General features: G+C 46.8%; 1 protein-coding gene across 2 annotated transcripts in view; it reads right to left on the bottom strand.

The window, feature by feature from the left end:
• Window positions 1-14173, bottom strand: part of osbpl11 (oxysterol binding protein-like 11) — a 206409-nt gene that overhangs the window by 105168 nt on the left and 87068 nt on the right. For both annotated transcript variants that reach the window (XM_072473183.1, XM_072473182.1), the window contains exon 6: window positions 9212-9416. In XM_072473183.1, the coding sequence (XP_072329284.1) occupies window positions 9212-9416 (205 nt within the window). The remainder of the gene's footprint in view (window positions 1-9211; window positions 9417-14173) is intronic.

Raw genomic sequence — 14173 nt, 5'->3', positions numbered from 1 at the left:
TAATTAAAGTCCCTCATCCCTGCTACTGTTCAAGTAAATCTTTTCTGCAGCCTCTTGATGGTCTTTACATCATTCCTAAAGTATGGCGCTCTGAACTAAACACAACACCCAAGGTGAAGCCGAGACAGTGACCAATATAATTTAGTACAACTTCTTTCCTCTTGAACTCTATTCTTCTATCAATAAAGTGACAACCGTCTCACTTGTCCTTCCACTGTTCAAAGATTTGTGTACATATGCCCCCGAGTCTTTTGGTTCCTTTTAAATTGTACCATTAAGGGAACATTTTTTTCTATCAGCAATAATACAATTGAGTGCAAGTGTTAGAAAGGGAGAAACTTTAAATAGGTACTGAGATTCTCGATTTGAGGTAAGGCTGACTTCAAATTGATAAGACAGAGACTGTCCACAGTAACCTGGGCAAATCTGCTAATGGTAAAACGACAGGAGATTAGGCACTCGGAGGTATTCAAAAAGAATTTGACGTGGTGCAGGATCAATTTATGCCCACGGGGAATGAGCTCAAAGTGCTAAAAAAACAGAACAGTCTTGGACAACTGAAAAATTAAGAGACATGAAGATAAAAGGAAATACAGAAATCGTGCAGAAAACAGCACCGCTCCTGGCGAATGGGAGGGATACAAGCAGCATCGGGTGACAAAACTGAAAGCACAAACTACAGACGGAAGAAAAAACACTTGTAAGGGATATCAAACTCAATACCAATTTATTTTTACAACAATATTAGGAACAACATGGAATTAAGAATCAATAATGGTGATGTTGCATTAAAAATAAGGAAGTGGCAGAGATGTTGAATGATTATTTTGTATCAGTACTTACAGCAGAAAAAAAGGATAATACATGTCAGAACTCTGAAGGAACCGAATATTGAATCAAGTCAGGGACTCATCAAAATTAGCAGCACACAGTAATCAATTTTTAAAATGACAAATTCCCATGGCCAGGGCTTTAAAGGAAGCGAGTTACAACATTTCAGTTATCCTAACTTTAATCTTCTTTCATTCTCTCGATTCAGAGACTGCTCTTTTAGGTCAACAAATTGCACATGCCATTCTGCTATTTCAGAAATGTTACAAGAGGAAACTGAAGGAATTGTAAGGCAGTCAGCCTAACACTTGTTGGGAAATTACTAGAATTAAAAATGGTGTCTCACCATTTTAAAACATTTTCTTTTTTTTCAGAATTTTTCAACAAATATTTTCAACCATTCAAACCCCCCCCCCCCAACAAAAAAAGAAAAGTCGCATCGCAAGACATAAACATATTAATTCAACATAATACAGAACTTTGTACAATGGGTTCCTCCAGCACATATCGACTTTCCCATATGTTTATGTATTTCCTTTTTCAAGTGCCCCTAGGAAAAAAAACCTTCCTCCCCCCCCCCCCCGCCCACCCTTCTACCTACCCCCCCCTCTGGGTTGCTGCTGCTGCTGACCGACCTCCATCTAACGCTCCGCGAGATAGTCTAGGAACGGTTGCCACCGCCTGAAGAACCCCAGCGCAGACCCTCTCAAGGCAAACTTTATCCTCTCCAGTTTGATGAACCCTGCCATGTAATTTATCCAGGCTTCCACACTGGGGGGCTTCGCATCTTTCCACATTAGCAAGATCCTCCACCGGGCTACCAGGGACGCAAAGGCCAGGATACCGGCCTCTTTCACCTCCTGCACTCCCGGCTCGTCCGCCACTCCATATAGTGCTAGCCCCCAACTTGGCTTGACCTGGACTTTCACCACCTCAGACATAGCCCTTGCAGCACCTCTCCAGAACCCATCCAGTGCCGGGCACGACCAGAACATATGGGCGTGATTAGCCGGGCTTCCTGAGCACCTCCCACATCTGTCCTCCACCCCAAAGAACCTACTCAGCCTCGCCCCTGTCATATGCGCTCTGTGAATAACCTTAAACTGTATCAGGCTGAGCCTGGCACACGAGGAAGAGGAATTAACCCTACTTAGGGCATCAGCCCACAGACCCTCTTCAATCTCCTCCCCCAACTCCTCCTCCCATTTACCCTTCAGCTTCTCTACCAGAGCCTCCTCCTCTTCTTTCATCTCCTGATATATCGCTGACACCTTGCCCTCTCCGACCCATACACCCGAAATCACCCTGTCCTGAATCCCGTGTGCCGGGAGCAACGGGAATTCCCTCACCTGCCGCCTCACAAACGCCCTCACTTGCATGTACCTGAAAGCGTTTCCCAGGGGTAGCCCAAACTTCTCCTCCAGGGTCCCTAAGCTCGCAAACATCCCATCGATGAACAGGTCCCCCATTCTTCTAATCCCTGCCCGATGCCAGCTCTGAAACCCCCCGTCCATCCTTCCTGGGACAAACCGATGGTTATCTCTGATCGGGGACCACACCGAGGCTCCCATCGCACCCTTGTGTCGTCTCCACTGCCCCCAGATCTTTAGCGTTGCCGCCACCACCGGACTCGTGGTGTACCTTGTCGGCGAGAGCGGCAGCGGTGCCATCACCAGTGCCCCTATGCTCGTTCCTTTGCAGGATGCCATCTCCAACCTCTTCCATGCCGCCCCCTCTCCCTCCATCACCCACTTACAGATCATCGCCACGTTGGCTGCCCAATAGTAGCCACCCAGATTTGGCAACGCCAGCCCTCCTCTGTCTCTACTACGCTCCAGAAACCCCCTCCTTACCCTCGGGGTCTTGCTTGCACACACAAAACCCATGATGCTCCTGCCGACCCTCTTAAAAAAGGCCTTGGTGACCATAATTGGAAGGCACTGGAACACAAAAAAGAAACCTCGGGAGGACCATCATTTTAATCGACTGTACTCTGCCCGCTAGCGAGTGGCAACATGTCCCATCGTTTGAAGTCCTCCTCCATCTGCTCCACCAGCCGCGTCAAATTAAGTTGATGCAGGGCCCCCCAACTCCTAGCTACTTGGATCCCCAAGTACCGAAAGCTCCTTTCCGCCCTCCTCAACGGTAGGTCGTCTATCCCTCTTCCCTGGTCCCCCTGGTTGCACCACGAAGAGCTCACTTTTCCCTACATTGAGCTTATAGCCCGAGAAGTCCCCAAACTCCCTTAGGATCTGCATGACCTCCACCATCCCCTCCACTGGATCTGCCACATACAGCAACAGGTCGTCTGCATACAGCGACACTCGATGCTCCTCTCCCCCTCGGACCACCCCCTCCATTTCCTGGACTCCCTTAATGCCATGGCCAAAGGTTCAATTACTAATGCAAACAACAGGGGGGACAGGGGGCACCCCTGCCTCGTCCCTCGATACCGCCGAAAAGCGGGATAGAAAGCCACATATCCAAGTTTATTGGTGGTGGACTTGCAGTGGCAGCCATAGAGTGAGTGGTCGCACATAGGGCAGCTCCAGCTCAAAGGCATTGATTTGAGCTCTTCTTACCTGAAAATGGGGGAATTTTGATGGAAAAGTGTAGCTGAAGGTGTGAAGGAGAAGATCCCCCCCGGGAGTGGCATGTCTGCTGGTTATCAGACCCTGCAGAAGAAAGATAAAGACCTAGCCAAGAAACTGGAGGAGACCTGTGGCACAGCAACAATTGGAAAGATGGCGGAGGGGGAAGGGTTGTCGCATGCTGGAAAACCCCAGATGGAGCTGTTGATGGTGTTCATCAGAGGGGAGTTCTGCCTGCAACGAAAGGAGATGCAAGAAGATCGAGCAAAAGAGCAGTAGCGCCCTTGAAAGGCTGGATGGAGAGAATCGAGAAGTGCTTGGAGGCATAGGGGCCGCAGATCCGGGAGGTGGAGGGGGTGATGTGCGACCACAGTGATTGGGTGGTGGCATTGGAGGTGGAGGTGGGGCTCCAGGGGGACCTATGCAAGTTGTTCCGGACAAAGATAGAGCAGGAGAATAGATCCAGAAGGCAGAACCTGCGTATTGTTGGCTTGCCTGAAGGTGTGGAAGGCACGGGTGCTATGAGATACGTCTCAAGGATGCTGGCAGGGCTGGTGGCGGAGGGGATGCTGGACAGGGCCAGAGGTGGATAGAGCACTCCGATCTCTAAGGCAGAAGCCAAGAGTGGGGGAGCCGTTGGGGGCAGTGATTGAGGCTCCACCAGTTTGTGGAAAAGAAGGAGAAGGTAATGGGGTGGGATGCAGAACTGTAAATGGGAGGGGAACGAGGCCTGAATATATCAGAACATTGGAGCAGCACTGGCGAAATGGTGTGCTGGGTTCAACAGGGCCAAGGCAGCTCTTTATTGAAGGCACATCAAGTTTGAGGTGCTGTACCCAGCTAAACTGTGGGTGACTTTTGAAGGCCAGGAGTACTATTTCAAAACCCCAGAGGAGGCCAATGACTTTATTTGAGACCATAAACTGGGGAAAACTGAACGTTGATGGGAGACGGAGGAGTTGGAACAATGGAGTTCAGAAGATGCGGGTAGTGTGAGGGCTGGAGAGTGACTTCTTTATGTTTTTGTACTTTTGAAGGTGTTTGGAATAAAATACATTTTTTTAAAAATCCAAGCTTATTAGTGATACAGATCATTGTAAGCAGTACAGTATGCAAAATTGGAGAAATGTTAGTGGTTAAATGAATGGGCAAAACTTTTGGCAAATTATTTCAATGTAAGCAAATGTAACGTCATCCACTTTGGACCTAAAAAAGGATACAGTACTTTCTAAATGGTGAAAAGCTAGAAACAGTGGAGATCCAAAGTACTCGAGTATAAAAAGTGGCAAGTCATGTTGCAGCTGTATAGAACCTTAGTTAGGTCACACTTGGAGTATAGTGTTCAATTCTGATAGCCACACTACCAGAAGGATGTGGAGGCTTTAGAGAGGGTGCAGAAGAGATTTATCAGGATGTTGCCTGGTATGGAGGGCATTAGCTATGAAGAGAGGTTGAATAAACTCGGTTTGTTCTCACTGGAATGACAGAGGTTGAGTGACGACCTGATAGAGGTCTACAAAATTATGAGGGCCATAGACAGGGTGGATAGTCATAGACTTTTTCTCAGGGTAGAGGGGTCAATTACTAGGGGCATAAGTTTAAGGTGTGAGGGGCAAGGTTTGGAGGAGATGAACGTGGCAAGTGTTTTACACAGAGGGTAGTGGGTGCCTGGAACTCACTGCCGGAGGTGGTGGTGGAAGCAGGGACGATAGTGACATTTAAGGGGCATCTTGCCAAATACATGAATAGGATGGGAATAGAGGGATACGGACCCAGGAAGTGTAGACGATTTTAGTTTAGACGGGCAGCATGGCCGACGCAGGCTTGGAGGGCCGAAGGGCCTGTTCCTGTGCTGTCCTTTTCTTTGTTCTTTTTCTTTGTTCTTTGTACTTTAGGAGGCCAGGTACATTAAACATGAAAATGTAATGGACAGGTACAAAAAAATCAGAAAGGCTAATTGAAAGCTGGCCTTGATATCTAAAGATGAGAATAAAACGGTGCAGAAGTTATGCTTCAGTTCCAAATCGGATTGGACCACACCTGGGGTACGTAGAAGTCAATATTTTCCTGCTTCTTTGACTGTGGTAAAGACTCAACAAGAGTTTGTTATGGTAAAATAACAAGCCTTTATTTACGAAAAGACCGCATGCAGTTTTGGCTGAAACCTGAGGTCGGAGAACAGTTACTACCACTGCTGATCCCTTGTCAAGTCCGTGCTTTTACAGAAAATCAGTTCAGTATTTATACATTTTCATTATCAAGATTGCATGACTACAGCTTAGTCAGGAATTCGATCGGAAGTAGAAACGGAAGCAATGTCATGAACCTGCTGACCTCCAAGGACTCTTTGTCTCATCACTCATACCATTATCTTGTCCTTTGATAGAACATTAAAAGGTCAGAGGAGATGCATCCATTCCTTATCTGGTCTTATTCATACCACCCTGGGTTATGATGAGTTAGCCTTATCAGAATTTACAGAAGTCAGGCATTTTGGAATGGTTAGATCAGCATTTCTTACAAAGGGGTCTGGTACATTGGAATGGCTAGGTCAGCTTTTCTTACATTGTACCGAATAGTTGACCAGTTTTCCCATCATGCCATTACTTAATTTGTACAACATCACAAGTATTGCGAGCAGTTATGGGTACCACACCTTCGGAAGAATTTAATGGCCGTAGAGGAAGTGCAGCTTAGATTTATCAGAATGTCACCTGGACTCCAAATCTTAGAATACAAAGAGGGATGACACAATTTGGGGTTATACTCTCTGAAAGTTAAGAGGTTACAGCAAGATTTTGTTGAAGTTTTCAAGACATTAAGGCTAATAGAGAGAAATTGTTACCACTGCTTGGGATGTCTAGGGCTATGGGGCATCGTCTATACATTAGAGCCAAGCATTTCAGGAGTAAAATTAATAAACACCACCCCATACAAAGGATGGTTGGAGTTTAGATCTGTAAACAGCGATTGAGACAGGATCAATTGTTAATTTTTAAAACGGAGATTGATAAAATTATCAAACGTATTAAGGAATATGGAGAAAAAGCAGATAAGTGGAGCTAGGTCACAGATCAGTCATGATCTCATTGAATGACAGAACAGGCTCAAGATGCTAAATCGCCTACTACTGAAACTATATCCTCCTGAAAACTGTTAACATCTACCTTATTGTTTATTACATTTCTGAGGTCCGTACTATCTGAAAATTTTGACATTATGCCCTGTACACCTAAGTTCAGGTCTTAATGTACAAGAAAAGAGCAATGGTCTTAATATCGACATCTAGCAAACATCAGAGCATACTTGCTTCCAATCTGAAAAATAGCCAACCATTCACCACAACTGTTTGCTTTCCGTTTCCATCTAACTTTGTTTCCATTCTGCCACTGTCTCTTCAACTCCACAGACTTTCATTTTGTTTACCAATTTGTTATGTGATACTTCTCAAATGTCTTTTAGAACTCCATGTACACAACAGCCGCTGTAATATTTCCAACAACCACCTCCATTACCTCGAAGAACTCAATCAAATTACACAAACATGACTTGCTGTGGTTCAGTGATATCGCTCTTGCCTCTGAATCAGAAGTTTGTGTGATTGAGGCTTGCCACAGAACTCAAACACAAAAGTCTAAACTGACATTTCAGTGCAGTACTGAGGGAGTGATGCACTTTCAGAGGTAATGCTAAACCAACGCCTCTTCAGATCGACCTGAAAGATTCAATTGCACTATTTGAAAGAAGAGCTGGATTACTACCCCTGGTATTCTGGCCAATATTTATTCCTCAAATCAATAACACAGAAACAGATTATCGAGTTATTAACGTTGCTGTTTGTGAGAGTTTGCTGTGTTCAAATTGGCTGCAGTGTATCCTACATTATAGCAACGGCTATGCTTCAAAAGTACTTAATTAGTTATAAGGTGCTTTGGGACAATGAAAGACACTACATAAATGCACTATAGAAATGCAAGTCTGTCGTTCTTTCACAAATCTGTGCTGACTTTCATTCATTAGCCCAACTTTTCTAAATGTCAATTAATTTTTTCCAGTTATTGTTTCAAACTTTCCCACCAGCGACACGAGATTGGCTGGCCTGTGGTTGTTATGTTTCTTACTCTCCCTCTTTTCTGAAGAAGAGAGTAATGTGTAATTCCAGAGTCCTCTCGTACCAACCCCATATTCAAGGAGGATTTGAAGACTGTGGGCAGTGTCTGCAATTTTCACCCTTCCTCAGTAAACTTCCATTCCATTCAGGCTGGGTGCCTGTTCTACTTTAAGGACTGCCAACCCTCTAAGGTGCCTCTTCTTTTATCTATCTTTATTGTATCCAATATTGCTGCCAACTCTTCCTTTACTGATATATTGGCAACATTCTTTTTTCTTGTGAAGACAGATGCAAAGTACTCTTTCATACCTCAGCCATGCACTCAGCCTTCACAAAAATCTCCTTTCTGATCCTTAATCGGCCTCAACCTTCTTTTAACTACCCCTGCACTATTGGTTATAAAATAATTTTGAGTTTCCTCTTACATTAGCCACAATTCGGTCTTCTCTTTGCCCCATTTATTCCCTTTGTTTAGATCTTCAGTGCGCTTGTAATATTCACCATGGTTATCTGCGACATTAAAAACCTGTTTTGATGTTGCTTATTGAAGGATAAATATTGCCCAGGATTCTGGAAGAACACTTCTGCAAACAGAGATATTGGATCTTTAGCTTTATTTGAACAGAGACAGGGGCAGACGTCTCATCTCAAAAGTGGGTACATTGAAGTGTCAGCCTAGATCATATGCTCAATACAGACTTAAACCCACAACCTTTAGAGTCAAAAAGAAAGAGTAATATCACCAGAACTAAGCTGACTTAGATGAGAGAATAGTAATATCACAATTAATGCTACAACTGGTTTAGTTTCAAGGGGGCACCTGCAGTTATATTGCCTGCTTGCAAACTTGAAAGCAGAGATCTGTACGTTTATGGGCGGCACAGTGATTAGCACTTCTGCTGCACAGCTCCAGAGACCAGAGTTCAATTTTGGCCTTGCCTGTGTGGAATTTGCACGTTCTCCCCAGTCTGCGTGGGTTTGCTCCGGGTGCTCCAGTTTCCTTCCACAGTCCGATGATGGTTTAGGGGCTGGTTTAGCACAGGGCTAAATCACTGGCTTTGAAAGCAGACCAAGGTAGGCCAGCAGCATGGTTCAATTCCAGTACCAGCCTCCCCGAACAGGCGCTGGAATGTGGCGACTAGGGGCTTTTCACAGTAACTTCATTTGAAGCCTACTTGTGACAATAAGCAATTTTCATTTCATTTTTTAAATTTTCATGATGTGCAGGTAAGCTGGATTGGCCAGGCGAAATTGCCCCTTAGACTCCAGGGATGTGCAGGTTAGGTTACAGGGATAAGGGCAGGGTGGGTTGGGGAGTGGACTTAGGCAGTGTGGTCTTTTGGAGGGCAGATGCAGACTTGATGGGCAGAATAGGGATTCTATGATTTTCATTCAAGTGCAACCATGCCATCAGTCTCTGGCTGCCAGTGAAAATTCTAACTTCTATCCAACTTGAAGATTAATTTTTCTTCCCCCTATTGTCCACTGAACTTGGCGAAAACATTAATACAAAAGCAAAATACGGCAGGTGCTGAAAATAGAGCATAAAAACAGGATGCTAGAAATACTCAGTGCTTTCTCTCTCCACAGATGCTGCCAGATCTGTTGAGTATTTCTAATATTTTCTGTTTTTACTTGGAAAAAATGCTTCTCCCCTCAACATGACTAACCTACTAACCTGCAGAAAATGTACTCCTCTGGTAGGCTGCCTGCTGGAGCTGGAGAATATGAAAGCATTCATTCAAACAGTTCATCGTTGCCATTGTGGTGGCTTTCAGTAGAAGCAGATCTTGGTCCAGTGCTGATATTTGTTCTCCAAAGGGTGGAAGTCCTTCAATGGTTCGTACCAGATCCTTGTGTTGTCCTTCAGCCTGGTTCAGCTTCTGCTCAAAGTAAAATATTGCTGAGTAGTACAATGCTGATGTGTGCATTTGTCAAAATGAATAAACAAACATTTCCTTTGTAATTACAGCATTAGAAAAAGATAAGATCCATTTGGAATATTGGAAAAGTTTAATTGGGCTGCAAATAGCATTTTAAAAAACGATTAATTGTGATTTATTTCTTCAAAATGGTATCTTGGGTACATAAAATGCAAAAAAAAGATAAACACATTAGTTACAGTCGACATTACGCCACGTGTGATCTAACCAAGCTTGATATGCACTGAAGCATGACCTCTCTATTTTATATAGCCATCCCTCAATCAACACTCCCACAAAAGTGTTCCTAAAAAAGTGGTGTGCTAAATGAGAACATGGCAAAGGAAAATCACTCTTTCATTCGGAAACATGCATTAGGAGCAGCTTAGATTCCAGACCTGTAATATTTATGTTAAAAGCCTTCGGGCTGCATTTAACCTAATTGACCCAAAACCTCTTACTAACTCAAGAACTCTCAACAACCTACGAACTCACAATTTACCAACTTTCAATAACTGACTAACTCATTCCGCCTATCCCCTGCTGACAGTTTTCCACCTCCAGCTCGCCATCTCCCTCAACTCACCACTTAGGATTCTTGTCCCTTGTCTTCTTGTTCGCCAACTCTCCACTCGCTGGCTCCGTCCTGTTCACTCATTCTTCTGCTCGCTGTTTCACTCACTGAACCTCTCGCTTACTACTTCCTTCCCTGATCTTCCCAGCCTGCTGCTTCCCTCCCTGACCCTCTCACTCACTGCTTCCCCCCGACTTGCCGACAATCCCTCGCAAGGGGTAAAGTGGACAAGTGGTCCAACATGAGAATATCAATCCAAAATTCAAGAGAAAATATTATTCAGTGGAACACAGGGCTCTGCTATTCCATATGGTTTCCCCTGCTGGGAGAGTCTAGGACCAGAGGGCATAATTGTAGAGTATGGGGTTGGCCATTTAAGGCAGAGATGAGGAGGAATTTCCTCTCTCAGATGGTAGTGAATCTGTGTAATTTATTATTGCAGAGGGTTGTAGAGGCTGTGTCGTTAAGTTCAGGGCTGAAGTTCCGATGATGGGGATATGCTGAGTAGCCGCACATCAAGTGCCTGTCCTCCACAAGACAAAAAAATAGGCACTTTTGGCCTAATCTGGCCTGCAAAATCAGACTTAAACATTCCCTCACCTGCAACATTAGCACGGACGACAAAAGTGCCAGGAAGCAGCAGCTCGAGAGGTTGCAAGGACACCAGCAATTGTGGCAAAGGACAGGAGCGGCGAGCAACAGGGTTAGCGGGCCCATGAGGCAAGGGGTCCACGGCCTCCCCTCAGAGGGGGAGACCGACGACCCGGAAAACAAGCCCCCCCCACTCCCCCCACACCGCAAGTTAATGGATGGAGGGTGTTCCTAACCAAGGAAGTAAATGCAATGAAGGATGATTCAAGGCCGAGATAAGGGTGACAGTGAAGCTGGCGATGGCACTAGTAGTCATGCAGACAGTGCTCGACGCATGGGCAAGGAGCTGAAGCAAAGGGGATCACCATATTGGACTTGGAGAAGGCACCGAAGGATCAGGGCAACTATTAGTCCGAAATCAAGAGGGCGGCCTAGGGAAGCCTGAAAGGGAAGGTCGAGAACCAGGAGAATCGATCATGGCAGCAGATAATTCAAATAGCAGGCTTGCCAGAGGAGATTGAGGACAGGGATCAATCCGACTACCTGCCCAAATGTTGGGCAGTCTGATTGGGAACGATAGCTTCCCCAAACCACTGAAAATCGGCAGGGTTCACAGGTCACTCTAACCAAAGCTCAGGGCCAGACAGCAGCCGAGGGCGATAATAGCCAAGGTGCACAAATATCAGGACCCGGAAAGGATCCTTCATTGGGCTCGAGACAGACGAAGGCATGCAACTGGGAGGGACATAAAAAGAGTGTGTCAGGACATTGGGGCGGACCTGGCAAAGCGCAAAGCCAAATTTATCCATACAATGTCGGCCCTGTACAAGAACAAGGTCAGATTAGAGATGTTATTCCCAGCCAGGCTCTGGGTGACATACCAGGGCAAAGAACATTTCACTGCCTAGGCAGCGACAGACGAGTCCGTCTGTAACAATGGTCTGGACAGAAAGCAAGAGAGGCAGCGGCGGGGATGGCATGGGGAGGCGAAAGGAAGAAATGGACAATTTTGCACGGGACTGCATTGCCTCACAATGAACAGGGGAACCAGTTCATAGGAAGGAGGGGTGAGGGCAGCAGATCGTAGGAGAGGTTGAGGAACAGATGGAAGGGACACCAGCAGAGTGGGCATTGCAGGGGATCAGATTGACCCTGGGAGGGGGGGGCCACCATACTCGTGGGAAAGCTAGTACCAGGAAGCATGTGAGAGAGGGGGGCCACAGCGCGTCGCCCACTGGGGAGAGAGCATCTGACAAAGGGGTGGGGCGGGGAGGCAGTGCAGGGGGCAGAAGGGGGAATCCAAACCTTGGGAGGGGAAAGAAATTATTTGGGGGGAGGGCTTTGGACTGGCTTCAGCAGGTTAATAACGGAAACATGGAACAAGGCGGCACCTTAAGCAGTCACTTTGGAGGGTCCCTGAACAAAGGGAAATCCTGACATGCAGGGTTACCCACATGGCGTACACACAGTTGCCGGCCCTGTTGGGTGACCCCTGGACAAAGGGAAACCCTGGAGCGCAAGGGCCCGGCCTCATGGTGAGAATGGTGACCACGCCATTTTTGATGGCCCCCTAACAAAGGAAAACCCCAGAGTGCAGGGGCGCATCAACAAGGTCAGTATGGGATTGGAAGCACCACTGGGACTGGGAGAGGTCGTGGAGAGCATCGACGTCATGCAGGTAGGGAAGGCGCCGGTACCCGACGGGTTCCTGGCGGACTTCTACAAATAATCCATGACAGCACTGGCGCAGCGCCTGTGGGAAATGTTTGCAGACTCACTAGCGAGGGGCAGCCTGCCTCCAACGCTAACACAGGCCACCAAATTGCTGATACCCTAAAAGGACAAAGACCCAACGGAGTGCGGATCATACAGACCCATTTCGTTGCTCAAAGTGGATGCGAAAATACCCGCAAAGGTCCTGGCTAAGCGGCTGGAGAATTGCATACCAGAGATGGTTGCAGAAGACCATAGGGGCTTTGTTACAGTAAAATGCTAACTGTGATAATGACTCCATCCAGGGAGAGATCACCAGAGATGATCTCCCTGGATGCAGAAAAGGTCTTCGACCGAGTAGAGTGGAAATACCTCATTGAGATACTAGAGCTGTTTTGACTAGGGACAGGGCTCCCCTCATGGGTGAAACTCCTATAAAATACTCCCAAGGCGAGCGTACGAACCAACAACATCAGCTCTGAATACTTCCAGCTGCACAGAGGCTCAAGGCAGGGATGCCCACTGTCCTCGCTCTTGTTCCCCTGACAATCGAGCCACTGCCGATCACCCCAAGAGCGGCAAGAGGCTGGAAGAGAATCCAAAGAGGGGCAGAGAGCACAGAATCTCACTCTATGGGGATGAACTGCTCCTCTACATCGCAGACCCACAAACCAGCATGAAAGAAATCATGAAGCTCCTGGGAGAGGAGCAGCACGGTAGCATAGTGGTTAGCACAGTTACTTCACCGCTCCAGGGTCCCAGATTCGAATCCCGGCTGGGTCACTGTCTGTGCGGAGTCTGCATGTTCACCCAGTGTCTGCGTGGGTGTCCTCCGGGTGCTCCGGTCACCTCCCACAGTCCAAAGATGTGCGGGTTAGGTGGATTGGCCATGCTAAATTGCCCTTCGTGTCCAAAAAATGTTACGTGGGGGTTACTGGGTTATGCGGATGGGATAGATATGTGGGCTTCAATCGGGTGCCTTTGCAAGGGCCACTGCACACTCGATGGGCTGAATGGCCTCCTTCTGCACTGTAATTTCCATGGTTCTATGAGAATTCGGAACGTTCTCGGGCTACAAATCCAACTTAATAATAATAATCGCTTATTGTCATAAGTAGGCTTCAATGAAGTTACTGTGAAAAGCCCCTCGGCGCCACATTTCGGTGCCTGTTCGGGAATTGAACCTGCGCTGCTGGCCTTGTTCTGCATTACATGCCAGCTGTTTAGCCCACTGTGCAAAACTTGGACAAAAGCGAAGTATTCCCGGTGAACCCGGGGATGGTATGGAGCAGAGATGGAGGGTCTACCATTTAAAATAGCCTGAAACAAATTCCGTTATTTGTGGATCCAGATTGCCCATGACTGGACAGTCTGGCAGAGGAAGTTAAAATGGACCATAGGTGGGATGCACTCCCACCTTCCCGGGTGGTGAAGGTGCAGACAATCAAGATGAACGCACTGCCCAATTTCCTCTTCCTGTTTACATCCAAAGCAATCTACATCCCCACGGACTTTTTCCATTCAATAAACAAGACAATTATGGCATTTGGGGGGGGGGGGGGGGGGGGGGGGGGGGGGTTAATGGCGATAGTGACCCTGAGAACTTGGAATCATATGAGGCAACATTTCAGTGTGACCAATGAGTCCATAATGGCCGCTATCTGCGACAACCATTGGTTTGCCCCAGCCATGCCCGACACCACCGTTAAGAGATGAAGACAGGATGGGGAGACACTAGCGGTTAGGGACTTTTACACAGGAGACAGACTAGTGACTTAGAGGAGCTGACAGAGAGACTGGACCTATCAAATGGGAATGAACTCCGACATCTGCATATCAA

Source organism: Scyliorhinus torazame, chromosome 2 (assembly GCF_047496885.1).
Source record: "Scyliorhinus torazame isolate Kashiwa2021f chromosome 2, sScyTor2.1, whole genome shotgun sequence".
In the NCBI taxonomy this organism is placed as follows: Eukaryota; Metazoa; Chordata; class Chondrichthyes; order Carcharhiniformes; family Scyliorhinidae; genus Scyliorhinus; species Scyliorhinus torazame.
Note: the sequence above shows the minus strand (reverse complement) of the source record. Positions and strands in the feature narration are given on the sequence as shown.